The 27,431-nt window shown below is 51.5% G+C and overlaps 1 protein-coding gene across 1 annotated transcript in view; it reads left to right on the top strand.

Moving 5' to 3' along the window:
* PLXNA4 (plexin A4) overlaps positions 1-27,431 on the top strand; it is a 398,700-nt gene that overhangs the window by 308,718 nt on the left and 62,551 nt on the right. Inside the window, exons 6-13 of the mRNA XM_036427224.2 lie at positions 3,181-3,304; positions 3,995-4,148; positions 5,375-5,474; positions 7,792-7,906; positions 17,914-18,114; positions 23,786-23,882; positions 24,205-24,395; positions 26,654-26,805. Of these exons, the coding sequence (XP_036283117.1) occupies positions 3,181-3,304; positions 3,995-4,148; positions 5,375-5,474; positions 7,792-7,906; positions 17,914-18,114; positions 23,786-23,882; positions 24,205-24,395; positions 26,654-26,805 (1,134 nt within the window). The remainder of the gene's footprint in view (positions 1-3,180; positions 3,305-3,994; positions 4,149-5,374; positions 5,475-7,791; positions 7,907-17,913; positions 18,115-23,785; positions 23,883-24,204; positions 24,396-26,653; positions 26,806-27,431) is intronic.

Raw genomic sequence — 27,431 nt, 5'->3', positions numbered from 1 at the left:
AGAAGAGATGGGATAATATTGTAATACTAGCTAACACGTATTGTGGGCTCCTGTTCTCAATGCTGTACTTGCATAATCTTTCAAGCCTTATAAGAACCCTAGTAGGTAGGGTACCAATTTGTCCCATTTTACAGATGATAAAACCAAGGCACCGAAAGGTTAGGTAATTTGCTCAAGATTACACAGTTGGAAGGGATGTTACAAATTGTAAGCTATAGGTGGCTGCCCTGGAGATCTAAATCTGGGGCAGATAATGAGTAGTTAATTTTGGGGTTCCCAGGAGCATGGCAGGATTCAGCCATGTGAACTTGTCTTGAGGTCCCCGACCAGGTTTCTTTGTACCTCTGAAAGAGAGAACTGGATCTCTATTTGGTCAGTCCAGGTGTTGCTTGGCCTAAAAGCAGCCTTTTTTTCCCTTCTCTTCATAATTTAATCAAAGACATTTTTCAGACCTACTGATTGCTCTCAGAAATAAGAACTTCAAAGTTGGGGAGTCAGTGAATAATTTAAGCCTGTACTGGCTCTCCTAGTCTGCCGCTAATGGGAGTAATAACACTGTTAATAGCGATGTCAGTGCAGACACCCTGGAAAAGTCCATAACATTAGCTTAATGGCTGGAGGTAATGAAGTCCTCCCTGAGAAGCTGGTAAATTAACTTCTGAGACTTTTAGGCAGACGCCCTTGTTGCCATGGGTCCACTATAGCAGCCCGGGAGTACCATGGAGACAACCACGCTCATGTCTGACCTTTCGCTCTTGGGATAGAAGTCCTGAAAGGTCCTGGAGAGCCCAAGTCCCGGTAATATTCCAAGTGCTGCTTCTTAGTGGCAGGCAAAACAGCGAGCAGCCTGGAAAAGACTGAAGGGCAACTTTTAATTGCCCAAAGTGCACAAAAGGAGCATCAAGCTGGCAGGGAAAGTGGGTTCAGTGTGCAGCAAGGGGTCTGTCCCTCAACTCTTAGTCTAGGATCATCGGGGAGGTCAAGCATAATGGTTAAGAGTGCAGACTCCAGTATTGGCCAGTTTGGCTCAGTGAATAAAGTGTCAGCCTACAGACCAAAACGTCTTGGGTTCGATTCTGGTCAAGGGCAAGTACCTTGGTTGCAGACTCCTCCTTGGCCTGGGCCTTGATAGGGTCTCATGCAGGAGGCAACCAATTGATGTATTTCTCTCACATTGATGTTTCTCTCTGTCTTTCCCTCTCCCTTCCACTCTCCCCAAAAATCAATGGGAAAATATCCTCAGGTGAAGATTAACAAAATAAACAAACATAAAAAAAGTGCAGACCCAGTTCATCTGGGTTCACATGGGATCTCCAATTAGCTGGTGACCTTGGACAAGTAACTTACCATCCTCTGCAGGTTCTCCATCTGCAAGGTAGGGGTCTAAAATGTTACCTACCTCACAGCATCATTAAGGGACTTAAGCGACATGGACTAAAAGCCCCTTATCACAGAGCCTAATAAGCATTTTGGTGTCTTCTAGCCGGGACTGTATTACTTAGAACTGTGTTTTTCCTTCCACAGTACACATCCCATCTATTCTAAGCCATCCTTTTTGGCCCTTCTTTCATTAGTCCTCCTCATTCAGTGGCTTCTCCTTTGTTTGCTAAATTCACCTCTCAGACTCTCCACTGTTAGGCCTTTCTTCTCACTGAGGCCAATGTGTTTTCTTCCCTGTCTGAGACTGGAGGAGAGCCCCCTCACCACCACCAACAAGCTTTCCTCTGTGCCTGAGAGTCACCCTGAGAGCAGCTCAGGTGCCCAAGTGCCTGTCTTTCCTCATCTTTTACCCCACACCTCACATGTCTGCTTCTTGAAGCAGGTGTTCTCTCCTCAATTTCTCCTTCCCACATGGGTTCAATATCCCCGGATGTTCCATTTCCCACTAAACCCCGGTCCAGTGCCCACCTGCCCTGCAATAGCTCCCGACATCTACCTCCCTCTGCAGAGTCTATTATCTTTCACCGTGGAGACCAGCCACTAGGACTGCCGACCTGCCGTTCTCCCTGAGGACCCTCTTTCCGTCCCCCCACAGCAGGGTCAGTAGTCCAGAGTTTCCAAATCCTGGCGCTCAGCAAAGCCACACATCCACAAGGCTGGCCTGACTTGGATCAAATGCTGTTCCCAGAAGCCTGATGCAGCCCTGCAGGGAACTCCCTCTGGGAGGGGGGAAGGCCTGCTCCAGCGGAGAGCCTAAAGCGCCTTCCCCATGTGACAAGCGCAGTTGGGGGAGGGCCATGACTGCTATGTGCATCATTCACAAGGTCCCATCAGTTAAGATAGAAAGATCCAGGTCACCCTGGATGGGGTCCACCTGTGACTCAGCCCACTTTGAACAGTCAGGACATTAAGCAATAGCAGCAGACCTTCTGTGGCAGTTCCCTCCACCAACCCACCCCTGACCCCAGCCGTAGAGTTGGGATTTTTATCCAAGGCAGCTGGGCTCCAGAGCACACTTTGAACTGGTGCCTCTGCTCCTTTGATCCTCCCTTCCCTCTTCCTCCCACTGGCATTTACCTCTGTCTGCTGGGCATGAGGATACAGAGGATTCTACAAGAAGTCAGTGCTGTTTCTCTCTGAGCAGCTCGAGCTTGGCAGGTGAGGGCTGCACTCAGCCCAGTAATTGTCGTATAATCTACAAAGTTTGATAGGAAACTCCAAAGTGCTTTTAGCTTTGCCTGGTGTGGGGTGGGTGGGGGCTTGCAGGTGCACAACAGTTGAACCTGGAAGGGTGGGTAGATGTTGGATGGGGGGAAAATTAGGGAGAGGGCTACTCAGACAGAGAAATTGATGTACACGAAGACAGAAAGGTCTGAAAGAGTATATTATAAAGTGGACAGGTAAGGTCTAGTTTACCTGAAGAGTGGGGAGAGTGACAAGGCCAAGGATGAGGAGGGAGGTGGACTAGAGGGGACTTTGGGACTGTGAGTGAGGAGGAGGTGAGGGGACTTTAGGATGAATCCCAAGTCTTTGCTTTTGGCAAGTGGTTATGAGAATTTCCATCTTTTTCAAATTCGGGCATGATGGGGAGGACAGGCTGAAGGAAAGAAGCAAAAGGGTCAGTCCTGGATATGATGAGTTTGGACAGGCCCTGGGAGCCACTGGTGATGACTGGCCTCTGTGTCAGCCCCTCCTCGGACCAGGCACCTTCTCCTGAGCCCCTCGTTGGTCTCCCCACAGGTGCACCCGGAAGGAGCGCTGTGAGCGGTCCCAAGAGCCCCACAGGTTTGCCTCTGAGATGAAGCAGTGTGTCCGGCTGACCGTCCATCCCAGCAACATCTCTGTTTCTCAGTACAATGTCCTGGTAAGGGCAGTAAGACCAGGAACCTTGTCCCCACCAAAAAGGGCCACAGCCCATGCCCTTCGCGAGGCCTGGGCCCAACCGGGCCAGCAGGGTGGTCTGAGAGCAGGACCAAATATTACAGATAGTGTCCTTGTGAATGGGAGAGGGCAGGCAGAGAAATACTGATATTGGGGAAGAGGCTCTATGTATAATGGGCACAAAGACAAGGAAAACTGTGATTACAACAGTGATCCAAAGGGTGACCGAGAGAGGGAGGGTTTGGGGAACACTATCTTTGACTGTAAGATGGGAAGGATGTGTGTGCAGAGGGAGACAGGGATATGATGGCTCTGTGTTGGTGCACTGGGCACTTGGTGGTTGGCATTGTCATTTTTCCAAACTCTGGAATAATGGAAGAGGTGCTTGACCAGAGGTACCTCCATCTGTCCATCTTTTTTACAGCATGCAAATCCAGAAGCATTCGTTTCCTGGGTCCAAATCCATTCAAATGTAATGACGCGTCTTTTACCCTTCTACCACCTTCTCTGTATGTTCTTGTAATAAATTGGATCTCTTCTCTATATCAATATTGCCTTATGTTTATCTCTTTTCTTTCTCTCTGGTCTCTCTTGCTCTCTCTATTTCCTCCTTTATGCCATGCTCTTCTTTTCCTCATTTCACTCTCCTCTTCCTCTGCTGGGCTGTTCACAGCTGGTCCTGGAGACGTACAATGTCCCGGAGCTGTCAGCTGGTGTCAACTGCACGTTTGAGGACCTGTCAGAGATGGATGGGCTGGTGGTAGGCAATCAGATCCAGTGCTATTCCCCGGCGGCCAAGGAGGTGCCCCGGATAATCACGGAGAATGGTGAGTGGTCCCTGGAGGCAGGGCTAGGTGGCATGGCTTCCCCCTGCCTGGCTGAGAACTCAGGTCAGATGAGGTAGCGGGCAGGGGGTGGGGGGCTGAGGGAGCCTTCAGCAAGGGAGGGTCAGAGGAAGGGGTGTGGGTTGGTGGATATGTTACAGGAAGAGAGAGATGAGATGCCATTCTCTGCCCTTGGAATTGACTATTGAAACCAGGTGAGCATCCAAGAGTCAAGCTCATGCTCAGTGAGAGCAGCAAGGTGGTATCAGGGCAGCAATCTGGTCGAGTTCAAGGTTGTGCTGGAATGTGAGAGGGCTGTCCTGGAGGGGCAGTGGAGGAGGGAGTGGGAGGGTCATCTGGCTCCTTGCCCCCTGCCCACACTGCTGGGTCTCTGCACCCCCACCTTGCCCTGCCTTCCCAGAGCAGCCTGTTGGTTGCCGGCTGCACTGGGAAGGACTGGGTGGACAGAGGCCCAGTGCTGGTGAAGGACAGACCCTGCAGGGCAGATTGATTCCACGTTGGCCCTCCCATTTGGGCTTGTCACACTTGTTCCAACCTGATTGATTAATGAGGCTCTCGGGGAAGCACAGGACCAGGCTGGAAGTGGGGGCCTGGGGTCAGGGCTGTGAATTAAACATGGGCTCTAGCTCCTCCCTGGTGCCAGCTGAGGATCCCAGGGCCGACCGCCTGAGTGGAGCCCTGAGCACACCTGAAGAGGGGCATTGGGACAGGGTTTCTCTTCACAGAGATGCAAGTGTGTGTGTGTGCGCGCACACACACACACACACACACACACACACACACACACACAGGAAAAGCCCTCTCGTGTTTTGTGGTAGCATTAGTGAGTGGCGACACATTTCTCCTGGTGGCTAATCAATGTGTTTGTAACTCGTGAGTCTGGCATGGATCTCATGCATGTGAATGAATGCACATTCAAATTTTTGTGTGTGTGAGAGAGAGAGAGAGAGAGAGAGTATTATGAAGCTGATGGGCAAATGCAGAGTGGGTGCCAGAAGTACAGTGTGGGAGGAGAAATAAACCAGAACCATTGTCTTCAGCTGCTTTTGGGGTTGTCCTGCGTCTGGGCCTGCTGATTCAGAATGGTCAGAGCAGGGAGCACACCTCATGTTCAGCAGGCTCCTCTTTCCCAGGGTGCATAACTGTCAGTGTGACCCCGACACAGGGCCTTGCCCTCCCCCTGACCTTGTGCCGGCTCTGCCCCGCAGGGGACCACCATGTCGTCCAGTTGCAGCTCAAGTCAAAGGAGACAGGCATGACCTTTGCCAGCACCAGCTTTGTCTTCTACAACTGCAGCGTCCACAATTCGTAAGTGCCCCAACCTCACCCAGCTCCCTGTTCCTGGGGTCAAAGTTCATCCAGAAATAAAAGAACCTACCACCATTCCCAATGAGCTCCTATATAGGGACCCTGCAAGGAGGCCTCCTTCACCCCAGAAGCTGGCAGGCCTCTCTGCTGGTACCCATGGGGTTCATGGAAAGAGAGTGGAATGAGCAGAGTAAGACCCTGCTGGGCAGAGAGCTCCTAATCCCTCTCCCATACATCTTCTCTGGCAAAACTGTCTCACCTTTTGCACTTCCCCCATCTATTGAGGAGAGGGCACATCTCACCTGAAGCCTGGAGAGAGGAGGGGTCTGACTAGGGAGGAAGCCCTATGTCTGGGAGGGCGGTAGTCCAACAAGTCACTTCCTGCTCAGCTCTGCACAGGGCGCTCAGGCTGGGTCAGGATACAGGCTGGGGCTTTGCCCTGGGGTCTTGTTTGGTACAGCCTCCCTTCCCAAGGGCAGGTGAGGGGCAGAGGCTCAAGCTCAAAGTCAGACTAGCTGGAAACGTAGTCTCTCTGTGCCCTAGTGTCCTCTGGAATGGGGAAGAAGTAGTTTTTCTAGGGATGTCACCCAAATGTTGAACCACCAACATGACAAGAGCACTGTCCCTGCAGAACAGTCGCTGGTGGGGACGGTGCTGGTTGCTGCCCTGCCCCTCGGCCTGCCTGGCCCACAGAACAGCTGCCATGACTAGAAGAACTGGGACCAGGAGAGCAGTTAGAACCCTGTCTGGCCCATTCGTTGGGCACTCTCAAATTTTTGCTGTTATATTATTACTTCCTTCCTAAGATGATGGAGTTGGAAAAGGTACAAGTCGTGGGGTTTTGTTTTTGTTTTTGTGGGTTTTTTTTCACCATAGAAACCTTTCTCCAACCAAATTAGGTGGAAACCCCAATAAACATAATAGATGTAAGTAGGAGCTGCTGTGGTTGAGCATTGAGAGGGCCTGAAGACCTCTCTTTAGGAAGTCCACATATCTGTTTCCTCACACAGTCCCAAAGAAGCTCTGTGGAACCCCTGGGTTCCATTGAGAACAGTTTGAAAACCCTGCTTGTTTTAAAAATGCCGTTCTATTTACCTCTCCATATAGGACAAGCTACTTCACATAACCAAAGGCATTTGAAGGACAGGTGGAATTTTAGGGTTTAACCATCTGATTATAGCAGCCATTGAACCTGAGCTTGGCTGTCTTTGGGGCCCCAAATACTAGTAAGAGGCAGCCAGTCCTTCCAGCCAAAAACAAGTGTTTCTTTGTCTGGGTTCTTTGTCTGCCTCTTGCCATAGGACTTCTCATGGCTTTATCACTCCCCTTTATCCCCTGTAAGAAAGCAGAGCAGTAAGTAAATCATGTGTGAATTTCCATGCCATCCACAACATGAGTGTAAGCATGTGCTATGTGCAAGGCAATGTGTTACTCTTCAGACAGGTAATCAAAAATTCGTAAGACCAAAGACTCGATCCTTGCCCTCCAGCAGTCACGCCTAGTGGACTAGTGGATGGACTGGACAGTGAATAAGCAAAATATAACACAAGGCCAGGACTGCCCAGAGACATAAACAAAGGGCTTGGTGGAATGAGGGTCCAGTCTGACCATTGGTCAAAACAAGAGGAGGGTTGGCCAAAAGGAGGAAGAGAAAGTGGTACTCTAGGTGGAAGGATGGAGCCTGGCATGGCCGAAGCACCCAGCACCAGTGGGCCATGGACCTGGACGCCAGGGAGGCAAGGCATTTGGGATTTATGCTTTGGAAGAGGGAACCATGTTGGGGTTTTAAGTAGGAAGGAACTTCTATAAAGTTGCCTTTGTTTCCTGAGGGTGAAGTGTAGAGGTGGGGTTTCTATCCCACTGAGGACAACCTGCTTTTGCCAGGGAGGTGGGAGGATCCATATGGGTGCTAGTCAGCTGAGAGAGAGCCTGGAGCCAATTTGAACTAAAATTCAATTTCTTTGTTCGCTCTAAATTTCATGGGCGCTCTGGACAAGCCCCTCTCCTCCAAGCTTACTGTTCCCCAATTCAGCAAAAGCGGGTGCCATGCTATAGAAATGGAAGGTGGTTGCTGAGGCTCTTGGCGACCAAGGTTGTCAACTACATGAGTGAAAGAGAGGAAGCCAGAGATTCTTGGCTGCCTGAGGACTTAAAGAGAAAAGGGGTGGGTTTCTATAAAGTTTGTTCTTCCAGAGTATGTGAGGGTGGGTTCTCTTACTACTAAAAAATGTTTTCCTCCACCCTAGAGTTTAGAAGGACCTCAATTTTGGATTCACCCAGGTTATCTGATCTATGCCTCTTCCTCTTCTGTGCCCAGGTGCCTATCTTGTGTGGAGAGCCCATTCCGCTGCCACTGGTGTAAATACCGACACGTCTGCACCCACGACCCCAAGACTTGCTCCTTCCAGGAAGGCCGAGTGAAGCTGCCTGAGGTAGGCCCGGAAGCCAGAGTGGAGGGTACTGCTTGCTTGCGAGCAGGGAACACACAGGCAGGCCTTCCCTTAAGGAGAGAAAACAAAGGCAAAACCTGCAGGATCCCCCGCTTGTCCCCAGCCTCTAATCTTAAGGGACCACGTTATGAAAGCAGTAATAATCAAAGCTCTGCACTGGGATCCGGGGGCTCAGGGTCAGTCCTAGAGGTTCAGTTCCAGACAGAGGTGCATTCAGGTCTCAGGTTGCTCCAGCAGGTGAGTTCTAGAACAAGTCCAGAGAAATGAGTATGTGTGTGTCCTGGAAATAATTGTAAGCACCCAACAAAATTGTGCACAGATTCCTCAGAGCACTGCACAGAGCAGAACTGAGAGGGTTTTTTGTTTGTTTGTTTGTTTGTTTAAATGTAATAAAATGAAGAGAGATAGAGAATGAAAGGATGGTGTCCTTACTCAGAGCAGTGGTTCTCAAATTGTGTTCCCCAGACCAGCGGCATCAGCATCACCTGCAAAGCTATTAGAAAGGCTAAGTCTCCCAGCCAGCTGGGTGAGAACATCTGGTTGGGGCAGGGTACTCTGTGCTTCCACCGCACAGGCCAGTTTGGCAATCAGGAGATGGAGTCGGGCCTCGTTGCTAACTTGTTGTATCTCTTTCCCCTCCTAATCCTTATTCTTATCCTTGAAAACAATTCATCACTAGAAATACTCTGTGCCTCTATTGTTTGTGACCTTTCTTAAAATGTAAGTGTGTGAGCAAGGACCTCAAAGATAACAGGTATAAAAACACTTTGCAAAAGTCTGCTATTGTTCAAACGGATGGTGCTTGTGTGACTCCCGCCACTGGGTCAGTGGTTCTGAACAGAGAGGTTACTTTAGAATGCTGTGATTTAGAATTTGCATAGACACACAGAAGAAGAGGTTGTGGGAGCCCCCAGACATAAGCCCGTCCTCCTCCCCCTCTCCCCCCATACAATGGGGTTTGTCTGTGGCTGGCAATGGTTGCTCTGGATTCCTGATCCAGAAGAGATCCAGACAAAGGTTGTCCCTTTATACAGGAGGAAAGAGGTTACATCTTGGCTTTAAGTAGGGTATGAATCTAATGTTTGTGTCCATTTTTTGCTCTTTAACTAAGACTCAATGGATCTAAAGCTAATAGGACACAACATATGGATTAACAGACAACAGGGTCCACCCTTGGCATGAAGAACCTGATAAAAAGTTGGGTTGTGTCCTTGATCCTGGGCCTTTATCTTTGGGCATGGGGTCAGGAGCAAAGGGTTGGTTCACCCACCAAGACCAGGCTCTGAGAGCCTAGGAAGCAACCTGTTATTTGGGTCAGAATCCTGCACATTTCTGGATGGGAGCAGAGACACAGGCTTTCCACCTCTCTCCACTTCCAGAGAGGCTTCCCATGTGGAGAGGCCCAGGAAGGAAATGAAAGCAGAGGCATTTGAGCTATCTGGTGGATTTCAAAGGCCCCTAATCACTTAATTACTTTGAAGCAGGTTTTCAAATCTCTGCTTTTTCTTTCTCATTTGCTGCTCTCATCCCAAGTTTTTTTCGTTTAAATAAATATATAAAAGGGACTTGCATCTGCTGCTCAGAAAGAGGAAAGAAGAACTAGGAGAGAATAAAACAGAGCCCACCATGTTTCCCAGGGCAGTGCAAGGATCCCTACGAAAGAACAAGTCTTCAAGGACTCAGGTTGCCAGCAGGCACACCGCCCGTATGTACTTGAGACTGGCAAAGGCTGCTGGGGATTCAGGGCACTTCAGAGAACTTGGTGCCAGGATGCCCAGGAGAGGGAGAGGCCTGCAGTACGTGACCATGGAGGGGTGTGGAGATGGACTGGCCTACAGGTCGACCCTCAGCTCTTCCTATTTCACTCGAGCCGTTTATGGTGAGCCTGGCAGCACACTTGGAATGGCCATGTCTCCCTTACACATTATTGAATGACATTGACTGACTCCTCTTTTTATTGGAAATTTACTTTCAGAGAAGGTAACATTAAGGATGTGCTTCTGGTCCAGGCTTGCAGGCTACCTTCTATTCAGCTCCATATGAGGACCATTTTGAACATAATATAGAGAAGAGAGGCCACATTGACCACCTCATGATTGTCATTGGAGCAGCATCTTCCTAGAGAATGCACCAAATGGAAAGAAGTTGATAAATATCTGTAGACTGTCGACTGGTCTAGCTATTTTGGGTCAGTGGAAGGAGGTTATTGTCCTCAAATTTAAAAGAAAGCCCCTGGCTACTAATGGAAATATGGTGAATTTTTTTTTTTTTTTTTTTTTTTTTTTTTTTTTTTGTTTTTGTTGCAGTTTTGTTTTCCGTATTTTTGTTCTGGGAAGAAATCATAGCCAGAATAAGGGTTAATAAAGAAAATCACACATTTGAAAGGTGATTCTGTGGAAGCACCTGATATAAGTGTCCCTTCTCTGCAGCTGGGGAAAGCTTGTCCACAGCATGGCACTCTAAGCCCTTGCTGGGCAACACCATTCATCCTTCATTACCCAGCTTCAGAGCATGTCCCACATGCAAGGCATTGTGGGAGACATAGAGGTATATAAGAGATCTGCAAATCTGTATTTAGACAAAGAGGTACTGGTCACAGGATCTATAATAGTAGGTGGAAATTAGCTGGAAAGCATCTAGGAGAAACCCATCCCACAAAATGGTCTTACTGGGTGAGATTCCAGTGCAGGCTTTGGTCTCCCAGTGCTACCAACAGAAACTCCATCAGTCTCGGGCCTGCAGCCCCTGGGACATCCAGGTGCAGACTACTCTCCTGGATGAAAGGGAGACCCAAGTCCAGTGGTTCCTGTGGAAATGCCTGGGTGTTCATTTCCTTTTAACATTGAAGTGCAGGGATCCAGACAGGGTCCTTTTGTTGGCCATCGGGGATGCTGCCAGGTGCCTTTTCATCTATCCAGCCCCATCCTGAACTCTCAGAAGGCTTTCCTCTGTGCATCTTCCAATACTGGCTTTGTTGACTATCACCGGGGATGTTGAATTACCTTTATTATTTCCTGAACAAAGAGTGCATTCAGGTGAAGTTATGGGTCCGGAACGGACAATTGGTCAATCATTGTTGTTATTATATTAATGGCATGTATTCTAGCATAATTACAATGATTACAAGTAGAATGACCAGTAACATATGTCCTTTGTGGTAACTGTATTCCAGTTAAAGGGAATGATTGTGTTTCAACTAATGATGGCATTGTGATAGCCACCCAGGGTCTTTAGATCAGCAGCCAGATCCTGGGCACCAAAGAGAGAAGGGAGAGGGAGGCGAGGGAGAACTGAGGTGGATGAGAGGGTCTTCCTGTTCTCAGCCCTGTTCCCCAGTACCCGCTGAAACTCCTCACTGCCCATGGAATGGCCTTTCACTGGGAAGCTGTGACCAGACCCTGCCCTCCCCTCTACCTAATGGGAGAAGTCACTGGCCCCCAAGTGGCTTTGACATTCCCAGGCCTCTCCCCCTGCTAACCTGAACTTTCCATCAGGCCCACACACTTAATAGCAGCAATCTGTAGGAAGCAAAGGTGAGCATCCACGGAAAAAAGCAAATTCATTGACAAAAATGTGTCTGCAATGGACTTGTTTACTGTTATTTCTCACCTAAACTGAAAAGCAGAGTGAGCTGCAGCTGGATGGTCTTTGCCAGGAAGGCAGAGCACATCGGGCCCACGGGGCCCCGGGCTCAGAGGAGATTCCCGTAGCCCCTCTCATCTTGAAGTTCAAGCAGAATTTACTCCAGAGAACAGTTGTATGATCAGAAGAGGCTAAATGAATTCTATTTGATTTCCAAAGCTGTGCTTGAAAGGCTCTCCCAACCTTCCTGACCGCCCCGCTGCCCCTGAGAGGACATCCATACCCAGAACGGATATCAGGAAATCTGCTATCCCAGGGGCCAGTCCTCTCTGGGACAGAAGACAGTGCCAACCCCTGGACTGCCGCTTGCTCCTGGTGCTGAGATGAGCCCTGTGCGCTCAGGGCGGCCAAAGGCACTCACCTCCCCACAGGACTCAGTGGAGTCCTTGCAGAGGAGCCATTCCTGGGACCCAACCCAAAGGAACAAAACCACTTTGCCATGCCCTTCACCCTCTTTTGAGAAAAACACAGCCAAACACAGCTAAAGCACTTGCTTCCAATCCGTGCGCAGCCCCCACTCCAGGTATTCCATTACTGGGTTGCCATTTCTCCAGACAATTGCACTTTCCATCAATCTCGTCTGCCCCTCCCCCGTTAAGGTTATGGGTATTTCCTTTCTGTATTATTACTTTGCTTTCTCCATAAACCGGCCCATCGTAGATCATGCTAATGGCATTATGAACTTGGGGAACAGCAAGAAAATATATGGTGCGTTACATTTTTGTATTGGGCATCACGGGGCTGAGAAGGTGAGTGTAAATTTGGGGGGTTGGTTGGGGATAGAGCTGGCTTGTCTTTGGAATTGATGGGGGTTGAGGTGACATGGAAGGAAAAGGTGACCTACAAATCGCTTATTCCCTCGGTGCTGCCCCAGCCCAGCTCTCCCCTCCCCCCATAGCACCACAGTCCCCCAATCCTGCTGTGACAACAACCAGGAGATGAGAGCCCCTATCTTGTAACCACACCAGGGGCTGTAAATCCATAGCCTGCCGCCCCACCACAGGCAGCACCAGCCCTGAAGGCAGCCTTTCCCTCCCAGCTCAGCAGCAGTCTTTATGCCCTTGTTCAATTATTTAAATATGCAATGAGACCTCATCTAAAGCAGCCATTGACATGCTGGACATGGTAGGCTGGGAAGCATCTTTTTTGCTTTCATACTTTTCCTTGGCGTTCCTTCTCAATTAGCAGTGGAGACCACAATATGCATAGGGCTGGACAGGTGACCTGGAGCCAACAGAGCCGCCTCCTGCAAGCCAAGACATTGAAGGTTTCCTTGTACCTCAAGCCACTGCCACTCCCCACCCCCAGTCCATTCTTACAACTGCAGAATGTAGCCACAGGCAAAACAGCCTCAGAGGGAATCTCATTCTCAGGGTTTGCATGTGTTTGCCTCCAAACCATCTTGCTAAATGCAGGTATTTCCCACCCTCTGAGAGGGAGCTAGCCTTTTCAAAGGATAATTCAAAGAAATATATTTCTTGAAAAGAGAAGGAAGTACTATAGTATGTTTGAGGAATTCCAGGTGGGGGCTGGATAATCATCTGGGACGAAAGTCAGATGAGCAGGGCTAAGTGCTTTTGTTCACTGTCATTGTGGGAACTGAACGGAGTAGGTAACTGATGTCCTGAGTTTCTTTATCGTGAACACCAATGGGGGGGATCATATGTGTTGTGCTATGAAACAAGAAAGCACATGGGAACATTTGTGTCAGGGGATGGAGGTGGCAGAATGTACATTGGACTGAATCCTTATACCCCTTGTACCATGTTAACCATGTTCACTGGAATCATAACAACATCATACTCTGTCTACCAGAGCCATACCTGCCTGTACCATGGTACCAATTGCAATACACCGTTAACTATAATGTTAAAATATTCATGGTAAGTGAATAGCCACTTCCAGGAGGCACTCCTGCCCCATAAGCCCCCAACCCTTCCAGTAACCATTCAGTTGGTCAGTGTTTGGAAAACCACACTTTGAGCTAGTGCAGCAGGCATGGTTATCCCCATTTTAGAGATGGCAAAACTGAGGTTCTGGAAGGTTATATGATTGTCCCAGATTATCTATTGGTTTAGTAATAGAACTGGAACCATAAAAATCATCTAATCCAAGCCAGCCCCACCGGGTCTGAGGGACTTGCCTGAGTCACTTGGTTGCCTGTCTGGTGGAGGTGTGCCTCAGAGCATGTACAACATGCAGCTTCAGGATGTCACCTCCCAGAGGAGTCCCCGACTGTTAGGAGAGCAGTGGACAGAGCTGGGACCCCCCTACCTGTTCCCTTTGTGTTTGGAACCCTTGTCACACTCCACTTCAGATCTGAGGCCAAGAAGGGTGGAATAAGCTGGATAGCAGGAGCATGGGGTGTGTGGAAAACACACAGGCTGGAGCAGGGGAGAGGGATCCTTCGAAAATGCAGTGGGAAAAGGGAGTTGATGGAGGGCCAAGGTGCAGCCTGAATTGAGGGACAAAAATGAAGAAGGAACAAACACTTGTTGACTGCTCCCTCGCTCCATGCCAGCCACTTTATGTATGGCAGCTCACGGACTCCCCCAAATGCCCTTTGGAAGAGGAGTGGTTAATCCTCATGCCTCGTTAAGCCAAGCAATGATTGGCTGAGACAATAGCAGGAGGGAGGCAGATTTGTACTCAAAAGTACATGGTTCCCCAACTCGGCTCTTTCTAGTTAAGGAAGCTCCAAGGTGAGGACAGGTGTGGTCGACCTGAGCTCCCAGACAGTGGGCTTCAGACAGGAGTCGTGAGAAACATGGAGATTTCTCTGAAGTTCCCAGGAACATTAGACCTCGGGGTGGTCTGTCCTTGGATCTCTGCATGAGGCAGGGCGGGATCAGGGAGCTGGAGTGGGAGGAAGGGGCAGTGTGGTGGCGGTCCCTTCATGCCTGTTGCCTAGGAAAAACTTGCCACATTACATTTCAATTAGGAGGGATACCAGGGTCAATCAGCAGTGCTGCCAGAGGAAAGTGGGCCCACCCCAGCCCTGGGCCTCTCCAATTATTATTAATGAACTTACTCTCAGAGCTGCCAACCTTTTTATATGCAAACTAAGGCTTTATGGGGCCACTGACAATCAGGACTCATTAGAGAACTCATAACAAGCCTCAGTGAGAGTCTCACAGGGGGAGAGAGCTTGTGCTTTAGCCTGTCTCCTCGACTTGAATCAGTGTGCCCCCAGGCAAGGTTCCAGGCTGCCTCCAAGCTCCCCTGGTCCTGCTGGTCTCAGGGAGATCCTTGCTAACCCACCACCCCATCCTGAGGTGGTCCCACCGGCCGGTAGGAACTGACCTCTTTCATTAAGAGAAGGGAAGAGGGGTGGATTGGCATCTGAGTTTGTTAGCTGCCAGCACATCGGCTGACACAGTCATTGTTTCTCCTCTCCCTGCCTCGGTTTCTCCTTTGCAAAGTAGAGAGATCCCTTAGGTTGGTTCTAAAGACTGTGAAGCTCTAGACACCCTCAGTGTACTATTCACGAGCAGCATCGTTTTGCTGTGAGACATGGAGGCGAGAGTCCAGCACTGCTGCTCCAACTCCAGATGCAGCCAGACTCTCCCATGCAGATGTGGATGGAGCAGGAGGAAGGCCAGGCTCGCACATGCTCTAGGGGAGGAGGGCTGCTCAGGAGTTGAGTGGAGAGGGGAGTCAGGACTGGCCTGGACCCTCAGCTCAAGAGATTGTCCCTCCTGATTCTCCAGCAAGCCCCGTTTCAGTCCTGAGCATCATCCTTTTTACAAACCTGCTCTTGTCTTCTGTGCCCTGCACTCTCATCTTGCTGGGGGGACGGTGGGGATGGCAGTTGAGAAAGGGGCCCAGGATGAAGCTACTAAGACCCTCTCTGTATGTGGGCCTCAGAGTCTCTGGGACCCACTCACTCCAGAGCCTCAGGGCCTGGTGCTGGTTCAGCCCCCCAACCCCTCCACTGCCTATCTCCCTGCTGCTCCCCTTTAAAGGTGGTAAAATATACATGCTAAATTTACCATCTTAGCTGGTTTTAAGGGTGCAGTTTAGTGCCATTAGGTGAATTCACGTCGTTATTCACCATCCACCTCCAGAACTTTTTCATCTTCCCCAGCTGAACTCTGTACCTATTAAACAAGAACTCTCCATTTCCTCACCCCCCGGAATCCACTATTTTGCTTTCTGTGTCTGTGAACTTAAGAACTCTAGGGACCTCATAGGGGTGGAATTGTGTAATATTTATCCCACTGTTTCACAGACTGTGACTGACTTGTTTCATGGACAGTGGTCGGCAAACTGCGGCTTGCAAGATACACGCGGCTCTTTGGCCCCTTAAGTTTTTAGCAAATGCCAGCTTAGGAGGACTTTAATTAAATTAATAACAATGTATCTATCTATATAGTTTAAGTTTAAAAAATTTCACTCTCAAAAGAAATTTCAATTATTGTACTGTTGATATTTGGCTCTGATGACTAATGAGTTTACAGACCACTGACTTAGTATAATGTTTTCAAGATTCGGTCATGTTGAAGCATGTGTTAAAATTCCCTGTTTTTTTAAGGTGAAATAATAATCCATCGTATTATACATCACATTTTGTTCACCCACTCATGCAGTGATGGGCAGTTGGGTTGCTCCCACCTTTTGGCTCTTGTGAATTTGCTGCTCTGAGCATGGGAAGTACCAGTCGATTCCCTGCTCAGTTCCTTTGGATGCACACCCAGGAGTGACTGCTGTATCTGCTCCCTCCTACCTGCTCTTTAGGATAAAAGTGCAGGCAGGGAAGGGAGTCAATTTATGGCTCTGCCCCTTACCCCACTGAAGCAAGGCTGCAGGGTGACCAGGAAGGACAGCAGAGACCACTCCAATCATGGCATCAGGACTGGCCAGAGCTGAATGGGTCCTTGGGTTCTCTCCAATGGACAGATAGGGAAATTGAGTCTCAAAGTGGGGATGGGCTCTGCTTAGGGTTCCATAGCTCATCAGATGCTCAGCAAGCCCTGAGGTCTTCTCGCACCCACTTTCAATGACAGAGGGGCTCACATGTGCTTTCAGACCCCGGAGGGATGGCTGCCAAGTTGCCTGATGGCCTCCCATCTGCCCTCCCCCACAGCCTCCTCTGACTCTCTGCTGGGGAAGGTGCCGGGGTGGGGGTCAGCATCTACTGAGATGTGTGTGCCATGCTTTTGATGGCCAACTTGCCCCAAAAGTGCCACAGTGATAGGAATCAAGGAATGGTGGACCTGCCAGACACAGGGAGCCCAGGCCTTGCTGGTGTTTACAGAAACCCTCACTCTTGCCCATGTCAAGCAGCCAGGAATGCTGACTTCTTCCACCCACCTCTGTAAACCCAGAAACAAGCCAGCCTCCACCCCTCAGCTGGGCAGAGCATCACACTCTTTATGGACCCCATTCTCCCCCAGCCTTTCCTGGGTAGAGCTGACTTCCCAGGACACCGGGCCAGTGATCTGCCGCCTCTATTCCCAAACATCCTTGGGTCCTGCTGGGCTCTGGATGAGAGTGCCCATTGCTAGCATCTGGTCAGCATGCATCTGTTCTGAGGGGCGTTTCCCTGGGCACCCCAGAGTTATGTCAGAAGGTTCTGGATTTAAAGGTCTCTGGGCCCATTCCAGAACTTTCCCAAATGCCAGGCTCAGCCCATGAATGGAAGGCTCTGATGGATCCTCCTGCTCTGGCCCAGGCTCCCATTCCAGAGCCGCAGCCAGGGCACTGCCTCACTCTGATCTGCCCACGTGCTCCCTCTGGGCAGCCTGAGACTGATCAAGGGTTCGGTAGCCCAACGTGCGAAGGGTCTTCCAGCCAGCCTTGTTAAGTCTGCTAGATAGGAGGGGTGCCCGAGGAGGCCTCCAGGAGTGTCAGAGTCTGGAAGCCATTAAAACGGAACCTGGAGGACAGGGTCAGCCTCTGGATGACAGAAACCCTCACTCAGTGGCACTCAGAGTCAGAGGAGGCTGTGGGGGAGGGCAGATGGGAGGCCATCAGGCAACTTGGCAGCCATCCCTCCGGGGTCTGAAAGCACATGTGAGCCCCTCTGTCATTGAAAGTGGGTGCGAGAAGACCTCAGGGCTTGCTGAGCATCTGATGAGCTATGGAACCCTAAGCAGAGCCCATCCCCACTTTGAGACTCAATTTCCCTATCTGGGAAAAGTGGCCTCAAGATGGTGACTCTGGGACCCGGAATCTCTCAGTCCCCTTCCCTCCTACAGAGGCTGGGGGTGGGCACTTGTGCCCAGGACTGTTCAGGGAGAGAGAAATGGGGCGAACATGCAGGTTAGGTCTGGAGAGGTTCCAGATAAGAGCCTTTGGCATCTCTGGCTTTCTGCTCCCGTCTGAGCCCTGCTCTCTGTCCCCAGGACTGCCCCCAACTGCTGCGAGTAGACAAGATCCTGGTGCCTGTGGAGGTGATCAAGCCCATCACGCTGAAGGCCAAGAACCTGCCGCAGCCGCAGTCCGGGCAGCGAGGGTACGAGTGCGTCCTCAACATCCAGGGCAGCGAGCAGAGGGTGCCCGCCCTGCGCTTCAACAGCTCCAGCGTGCAGTGCCAGAACACCTCTGTGAGTGCCAGCCCACGCGCAGCTCCACCCTCCCCCACCCATCCTTGTCTCCTCCAGAGCCAGATGCACTCAACTCTGCAGGGCTTCCCCAGACACCCCCAAACTGCTCACTTCTCCCCACACTGCCCACCACCCAGCAAGGACTGGGCTCCAGGGCACCAATGCCTGCCAGAGTTATGGCCCTGTTGTGGCCAGGAGAGTGCTCTGCCCAAGAGAGGGGCTGAGGGGAGGGGATTTAGACCAGCCATGGGGCTGCTGAGCACTGTTTGTGGGCAGCAACTGGCATGGCCACTCTCCGTGGAGGAGCTCTGGGGACCCTGGGCCCCGCCTTCCTGCCAGGGCTGAGCCGAGTGCCTCGTGTGAGCCACAGAGGCCCCACTGCCTTCGTACCGGCACTGAGGCTGTGTCCCAGCACAGGAGGCTTCTGAGCCAGACACGCACCCACAGGGGCTGCTGGAGGGTGTGCTGCTCAGGTCCGCACAAACCCTACCCACTGAGGAAACCCTCGCTCGGCTGCCACCTGATTCCTGGGCACCACGCACTGAACCCTCTCCAAGCATCACTCCAGCCATCACCTCCTCCCCGCGGGGCCTTCCCAGTCAGGGCTTTGCCTGCTCTCACTCGCTTTCTGGGCTACGTCTATGCACCCAGAAGCTCAGAGACAAGCATTGCCTTTGGAGACCTGTGACATTTTCTCTGTATAAAAGAGCAACTGGAAGCCTACAAGCAGGGGCAGGTCGAGGTTTGTGGGGCTGAGAGTTATACAATTGGGGACCCTCTTTAAGAATTAAATCTAATAACTACAGAAGTAAATGCTGAGGCAGGCCTTACAAGGCCTGCAGCTCCATGTGCATTGGAATACCCACCAACCCCCTGCCTAGAGGGTAAGTGACATGGATATACAGGTACAGCTAGTGAGTAGTTGGCCGGGCTTGGATTTGGGGTCTCCTCTTGTGTCACATGGCCTGCATTCATCCTCCTCATCGCTTCCATGGTGAGTGTGATTGGAAATGCGGAGCAAAGCATTTGGGGGGGGGAACTCCACTCTCCCTGCAGGAAGCCATTTGGGGCCAGTGGCACTCAGAGAGGCCCACATGCTTGCCCATGATGGCTCAGCATTTCAGGACTGAACTGACAACTGACTTCTCAACCTTGGAAACCCCAGACCACAGCTCCCCTGGCGGCCGGCCTGGTTTTCAGAGTTCTGCAGTGCCCCAGATTAAACCTGCAAGCAAAGGGGATATTAAACACCTCCGCTTTCCTCCTAAATCCTGAGGCCAAGCGGAGGAGCCCCAAGGGTTTGGCTCAAGTGGTTCTCCCCCAAATAAGCAAGTCCCTGAGGGAAGAGAGTCTGAGCCCCACATCTGACTCAGCAGAAGGCAGCTGGGGATTCAGACCCTGAAGAAAACCGCCTCATGCCCCAGGGAAGCTGCCCCGGAGATTCAGGCCTCAGAGGTGTCGGGAGGCAGGGCAGATTCTGCGGCCTCTGATGAGTCTTCAGCTCCCCAGATGTCACAAGGCTGGGCCCCTATGCTTCCACTAACTCAGTTTAATAGGCCATCATAACCCAGATGACAGCCTGAGTTGGTCCCATAAGCCCCTGGGTCAAAACCCCGTCCATCCTAGGGGACTAGCGTGTTTCCCAGCGGCCCTGACAGAATTGGAAGCTGATTGTGCTCAGATAACCTCAGCATTTCCTGAGCCAAGGCCTGACTCTATGAATGAGCCCTCTGGGGGTCCCAGGGAACTCCCTGAATGTGTGGGTGAAATCAGAGCCTCCTGGGAACAAGGGCTGGGGGCTCGGTCTCCTGGGGGCACTGACGTACGCCCCTTGGGCAGTACCAGTGCGATAATAATGGCAGTGCTGGGCTCCTAACACACCCCCTGATCAAAGTTTGAGTGAAAATTAGCAGCAGAGCACTTTATACCCCAGCCTTGGTGTTACCCGGGGAGCAGGGGCTGGTCTGCATCAGAGAGGGTTGTGAGGAAGTTAGGTTGTTTCATTACCTAAGTGAGCTCTCTGGATGGGGAGGATGGGAGAGGCTGTAACAGAGAAACCCTGGGTTTGGGATGACAGAGAGGTGGGTGACAGGTCTCAGAGAACAGACAAGGAAAAGAGACACAGGAAATCCTGGCATGGGCGTGATGCTGGGCTGAGTGGGCAGGCAGGTCGCTTCCAGCCACTATTTGGGGACAGGCCCTGGGCCAATCACTGCAGCCCTCAGGGAGCCCCAGGGGGACAGGGAAGCTCACAGACAGTGTTGGAGGGAAGACAGTGTGGGCATTCTGGAGTAAGTGGGCCATAGCAGCAGCAGGCTGGCTGCAGTGCTGGCCGAGATCCTGGGGCCCAGCCCAGATTCCACAAACCTATGGAGGCCTCCCATGTTCTCTTAGTGCCCTAACTTACCACATGCTACACAGGGGTGGTGAGGCCGGGGGGGGGGGAGGTGTTGTGTCCTTGCTGCCTCCTGGAGCACAGCTGGGAGCTGGTCTGCAAGGCCTCTGGGGCCCTGGACACAGATGCATGGGCTTCTTATGTTGCTCAGATTTTTTTGTTGGCTTTTCAGCAAAATACCTCAGAACTCAGGACCAGAGAGTGGTTGGAGGAAAGCATGTCCCAATTGCTCAGAGCTTATCTTTTTGCTTCAGGAGGTAGAGAAACTGAAGTTCACACTTCCCAAGGTCACGATCAAGGTCATCCACTGGCAGAGAGCCAGACTTGATTGAGACACTTAACCTTCTGGCCCTTGGGAGCCTGAAACACTCTTCCCTGGGCTCTGGGCTTTGTGCAGATGAACTGCCCACTGATTGCCGAGAGCTATATAAATGCTAAGTGCACGGAGGTGGGGAGCCAGAGAGAATGGGAGCCAGTGGTCCAGACTCCCCAGCTGTCTGCCTGACTCGCTCTCCCTGTGGGATGCAGGTCATGGGCGAGCGAGGGTGTCCAGGAAGGAGAGTGGCTTCTCTAGAGATTCAGCGAGTGGTGGAGGGTTCATGATTTCCATAATATTTCATAATCAAGATCCCAGGAACTGGGGAGAGAAAGAGAAAGTAGCACTTAGCATATTTGATCCCTAAAGTCTTTTTTATTTTCAGTTTTCTTTGGGGAAAAAAATATAGGTGTACACACAAGTACATCTGAACATACAAGCATTCTCATATGCATACACCTCCATATGTACCAGGTGTCTGGTGCATAAACACTCAATAAACAGCTGCTATTACTCTTCCACATAAATATAAACACAGGGAACACAAATGTATTTTGCACAGCATCCCTGGCGTTGTGTAAATACTATACACAGTAACAGTTGAGTGCTCCTTCCACTCAACAGCCCTGTGCTCCGGGCATTGGATGGCTGTCTCCGACCCTCTCAGTGTTGCTGTGAGGTAGGCACTGTTTGCAGTCCCACTGTGCCCACTGTACAAATGGGACACTGGGACGTAGGTCATTTGCCCACAGCTGGGCACTGCAGAGTCATGGCAATACGTGTGTGCATGTGCACATGTATGAACAGGCAGATAATATAGTTCTGTGCACTGATCTCTTCTCCCATATGGACACATTTGTAAACACAAACACAGACACACGTGGCCGATACAGAATTTCCTGCTTTGTTCTGTGAGGGACTTCAGGTCCTTCCTGAGAGGGGCCTGAAGGCTCTGTCCATCTTTGTTCAACATGCCCCTGGCCATGAGCTTGTTAGTATCTCTTTGGGTCCTGGGCAAAGCCTGGCAGAGCCAGAGCCTCTAGCCCACAGCCTGGGCCACCCTCACCATACTCCCCCATAGGGCCGTGGAGGAGGGAGATTGGAAGGCTAGGGCGTGGAGCTTGACTGGGGGCAGAAATAGGGAGGGAGGTCTGGAAGGGAGTTTCTCCCTCTGTCCCCCTCCACATCTCTCCACCACCAGCAACAGTAGAGTTGCTTACCCAAAGTGCTCCCCATCTCCTCAGCCTCCTTCAGCAGGTCTGGGTGGGGCCCTGGGACTTGCCTCCAGTGGCCCCTAGATGACTCTGAGGAAGGTGGTCCAGGAGAACCTCCAGTCGAGTAGAAGAGATTTTGTGAGAAAACTCAGGATCCAGCCTGACCCAGACGCAAAAGACAAATCTCTGGGGAGCTGATGACTGAGCTGTGTGGCAAAGAGCTTATGAGTCAGCAGCTGTGTTCTGAGCTGATCCAAAAACCCCACGGTTGTTTCTGCAGGGCGGGTGAGGGAGCTTGGCTTTGTTCTTCGGCTGAGCCCAGGCCCTGGTCCCGGCCCCGGTGTTGTCAGTCACAGGGAGGTGCTGTGAGAGGGTGGATGCTCTGTGAGGAAACACTGACCGTGGCTCCTGGTTGGACACACTCACCAGGGAGTTAGTGAGGAGTTTCAGAGCGTAGGGTAGACCCTGGAGAAAGCTGTATATTGTGGCATAAGGGCAGCTGGGCACAGTTCACATTGGAGCACATTCTGGAACTCAGGAATCTGGGGTGGTTTCTCAGATTAGGATCCCAACTTCTTTAGAAGCCTCTACAGATTGCCTACAGAAGCAGAGGCACAGAGGGCAGGCTCCCCAGCTGGTGTGTCCATAGGTTCTGTGGCCCCCTCCCTGGTGAAGGTGCTGTGCTAGCTCTGTGGGAATGGTGGCTGCCTGTCATAACCATCCACAGCCCCACGGCCTAGCGTGCCAATCTTAAGCCCTAAGTTAAAAGAGCCTGTCGCCCTAGCTGATTTGGCTCAGTGAATAGAGCATTGGCCTGCAGACTGAAGGTCCCAGGTTTGATTCCAGTCATGGGCACATGCCCCGGTTATGGGCCCGATCCCCAGTACGAGATGTGCAGGAGGCAGCCAATCAATGAGTCTCCTTCCTTTCTGAAATCAATTATATATAGATATAGATGATATAGATATAGATATAGATGTACATGTACATATACATATACATATACATATACATATACATATACATATATTTTTTTAAGAGTCTGTCAAACAAATCCTCTGGACCAGAACTTCCAACAAGTCACCAGACCTCAGCTTCTCCTGCATAGAAAGCCTCTCAGTTCTCCACCCCATTTTCCTCCCCCTCCTCCCCCCAGTGGAGGTGGTCTGTGTGGTGATGAGAAAACACCAGGGAGGGTTGGAAGTGCTGCTGGGCAGGCTCTGAGTTCCACAGCCTCCCCTCTGGGATTGAGAAATGCTGCTCTCAGAAGGCAGATGGGGGCTGGCATGCCTGGGGACTGCCCTTCCACCCTCCATCCCTGGCAATACCTCACCCTGCACTCCTCCCACCTCTTAGCACCACAGTCTGAAAGGCTGGGACTCCGTTAAACTTCCTGGGGAAAGCCCGAGAAGGTCTCCACCAAGGTGCTTGAGTAGCTCACTCAAAGCTGCTCCATGGAAGCTGCGTTCCAAATGGGTACCCCACCCATCCTGACCCTCCCCTGCTCCCACTTCCTAAGCCCTGTGCCCTGTCCCCTGATACCTGCTTCCCCACCTTGCCCACCCACAGATGTGCATGCCTGTGCACATGTGTTATACACACACACACACACACACACGCACACTCACACACACACTCAGGACCAGTTTCAAGCCCCGTGTGCTTTTCAGGGTTCCAGGCTGAACATCCAGCCCCTCTGGAAACCTGTGACCCAGCTCTCTTCTTTCCTCCCCACCCTGGTTGCAGTACTCCTATGAAGGGATGGAGATTAACAACCTGCCGGTGGAGCTGACGGTCGTGTGGAATGGGCACTTTAACATCGACAACCCAGCTCAGAACAGAGGTATGTAAGGTGGCCCGGGCGTGGGCAGGGGTGAAGGGGAGAGCTACTCTGCACTCGTGGGCAGGTGTCATTCTTCCCCCACCCTCTGGCCTGAGCTCCCCCTCCGCAGCCTCTCCACCATCCCCACTGCTCTGTGACTTGTAGGGCATGGGCTCAGCGTGGGCAGTGTGGCCCCTGGGAGAGGAGCAGTGAGCAGGGCTGGCTGGAGGGAGACTGGCCTTCCCAGTCCAGAACCATCACCAAAGAGTGGGACTGTGTTCCATGCCACACTCCCCACCTTTCGTAGCCCCGACCCCAGCCCACTCTCAACCTTTGCCTGCAGTTCACCTCTATAAGTGTGGAGCCATGCGCGAGAGCTGCGGCCTGTGCCTCAAGGCAGACCCTGACTTCCAGTGCGGCTGGTGCCAGCTCCAGGGCCAGTGCACCCTGCGGCAGCACTGCCCCATCCATGAGAGCCCGTGGCTGGAGTTGGCGGGCCCCAACAGCAAGTGCACGAACCCTCGAATCACAGAGGTAAGCCGCTGTCCAGGGGTCCTGCCTAGGGCTGGGCCTGAGGCCATGCCTGGCCAAAGGAAGGCGAGAGCAGAGAGGGGCTCCACTGTCCAGTTGGAGTCTCCACGGAAGCTGTGTCAGAAAGGACACGAAGTCCTCACCGCCTTCCCTTTGTCTCAAAGAGTCTCTCTTGGTGACCAAGCCGCGACACTCCATCAGCGGCAGACTCACCAAGCAGTGGACCTATGACAGAGGCTGTGTGGGTGGGGGTCAAGGGTTTGAGTCTTGGCTCTGAAGGCTAATTGCTGGGTGGCTCAAAGCTAATTCATCACTGTCTCTGTGCCTCAGCTTGCTCACCTGTGCAATGGGTCTGGTTGACCAACTATCTCACAGTGGAGTTGTAAGGATGGTCGAGCGAATCTATGCCCAGCCTACAAGGATCTTCCCATATTCCTCCTCCTGTTCATCATCAACAAAATCATCACTGTCCATGGCTAAGCCCAGGGAGTCACTGCCTCTGGGTTCATTTAGGTCTTCATCTCCCCACTCCACATTCCAGCCACCCCTCTGAACCCCCCACCCAGAGCCCCTAACAAGAAACCACCTCGGCAGGTGTGACTAACGGCGTGTCTGGCAAAAATGGAGGGGCTGGCTTTCTTCTTGGCCCGAGACCAAGAAAATTGCAGAGAGAAGATGGCAAATGTTCATGAGATGGAGGCTGTTCACTGGCTCCATCCTGGCATCGGCCCTCCCAGAACCAGGGAACCAAGGGCTGGACCAGAGGTCAGCTTCCTTTCTCAGAATGACAAGCCGGGGCTGGAAGATCAAGCAGCTGCTGCCGGATACCAGCTGCACTTTGAGGACTGGCTGAGCAGGCATTTGAGAAGAACACGGACTTCCTCTTCTGCCTCCCTATATCTGCCCACCTCCCTCACACAGATGGGTCTCTCTCTCCAAAGAGACTTTATTTCCAATGCAAGGAGAACATGCATGTGTAAACCCTCACACTCATGTGCACACTCATTCACAGACATGCATGCCTGCATGTGTAAGAAGCAGGAAGTATCTTGACTTTTGTAGGTGAACAGCCTCCCCCTGGCAAAGCTGCCACCCTGGGGCAATCCAGTCTAGAGTCCCGTTCCCACCTTTCACTGTCCCCCCAGATGGAACCCCCCTTGTGGCCCTCAAAGGGGGGAGAAAGCAGGACCTACTAAGAAGTGGCTTATCTGAGTCCTTTCTTTCCAATGTGATTCCCTTGACATTGGCCAGGATCCAGGCGCTGATGTTCAGAGGCCCCAGGAGTGGGAAATGCGCCTTTCTCTGTCTATCAAATGCCAAGAAAGGCTGACACAAATGTCTCTGCCACTAAGGTTTCTACTGCGGGATGCCAAAGCTAGACCGTGTGAACTGGATGGAGCCCCTCCCTCAAAGCAGGCCCTTGTTGGAACTTAACATTCCAATCATGGGTTTTAACGCCGAAGGTGACATCTTCGGAGGGACAGCTAGACATTTTGGCCAGTGTATGAGGCTGACGTCTAATTAAACAAATATCCCTTAGAAACCAAGTCAAACAGTGAAGGTAAAGGGGTTGTGACAAGGGCTCTGCTTACTCCTGGGAGCTGCTTGGCGAGTTGGAGTTTGCAGTGCCATTACAGCTCAAGAAATAGCGAAGCTGCTATTGCAAAGTCCACAGGAGAAGTGAGACGCTGCCCTTGCTCTCAGAGGCCCTGTCTCTGAAGAGGAAGCGGGTGGGGGATAGAAAGATGGGATCAGACACAAAGGTTACCTTGAAAGGAACACAAAGAAGGTGCCTTACAATTTCATTTGGGGGAGGGGAGGGGACAAGAGAAGGATAAGAAGAAAGAAAATATCTGGTTAAGGAAAGTGACATGAGAGAGAAGGGTCTTAGTTCCCATAGTGCGGAGGGTTGTAGGTTCACAGGAGGGTTACCCATGCAGCTTGAGAGTGCAACCAACACAAGCAAATACCCAAACGCTTTACTATTAATCCCCATTTTCAATAAATTACCCAGTAATGCTGAGGATCACGTTCTGCTCCTTCTTCTACGAAATAGGGAAATGAATGAGGGTCTTCGATCACTGCTCCTGAACCCACACCCAAACCGGGACTGCTCTGCCAGAGCTCCTGCCCACTGGCAGTGCCAGATCCGGATGCCCTGGGGATTGGGCAGCAGCGGGAAGCGCTGATCCTTGGCCATCAGCAAGGGGGTAATGGGTTCATCTTGGTGCCTGCCAAATCACCATGCTTCCTCCCTCCAGATAATCCCAGTGACGGGACCTCGGGAAGGGGGCACCAAGGTCACCATCCGAGGAGAGAACCTGGGCCTGGAATTTCGAGACATTGCCTCCCACGTCAAGGTGGCCGGTGTAGATTGCAGCCCCTTGGTGGATGGCTACATCCCTGCCGAACAGTAAGTGGCCGTGACCTGAGACACAGACCGGTACTGGAGGGGAGGGAAGATAAGCCAACAGCAAGTGGTCTTAAAGCTTATGGAGGTAAAAGAAGAATTCCCTTAACATTCTAGGGTGATGGGGTGGGACTCCCACACCTGGACAAGCCAGCTGCCATATTGAGGGAAGTGTAAAAAGGGGGAAAGGCTGGGAGAGAAGTGATTGTTACCCCCTTGGGCTATGGGGGTGAGTAGGAGTGAGGCAGAGCAAAGTTAAAATCTGTGAGAGAAGTGTGAGTTTTATTGCTTACCCCAACTCCCTCTGCTGTCCCTACCGCCCCATGCATGTCCTGCCCCAATTAGAGTAGAAATGAATCTTGTGCTACCCGGTATGGAGACAGAAATGAAACTCCACACACCCTGGCAGGCCTGTGGGTACTTTGGATAGTTAGTTTCTCTTTGTGAAATCTGCTGGTCCACTGAGAGGATCATTCAACAACCTACCTGGCCTCTAATCTACCTGGTGGAAGAGGTCTGCAAGTCACACATTGCTTGTAAATAAGTAAACACAATTTTCCAGCCCAGCAAACCCAACCATGAAATCTTACCAGCATAATGGAATCTATTTATACCATCTTCGCTGCCCC

The sequence above is a fragment of the Pipistrellus kuhlii genome, unplaced genomic scaffold, assembly GCF_014108245.1.
Source record: "Pipistrellus kuhlii isolate mPipKuh1 unplaced genomic scaffold, mPipKuh1.p scaffold_m20_p_10, whole genome shotgun sequence".
Taxonomy (NCBI): Eukaryota; Metazoa; Chordata; class Mammalia; order Chiroptera; family Vespertilionidae; genus Pipistrellus; species Pipistrellus kuhlii.
The sequence above is the reverse complement of the archived record's forward strand: the minus strand, read 5'-3'. Positions and strand labels throughout refer to the sequence as shown.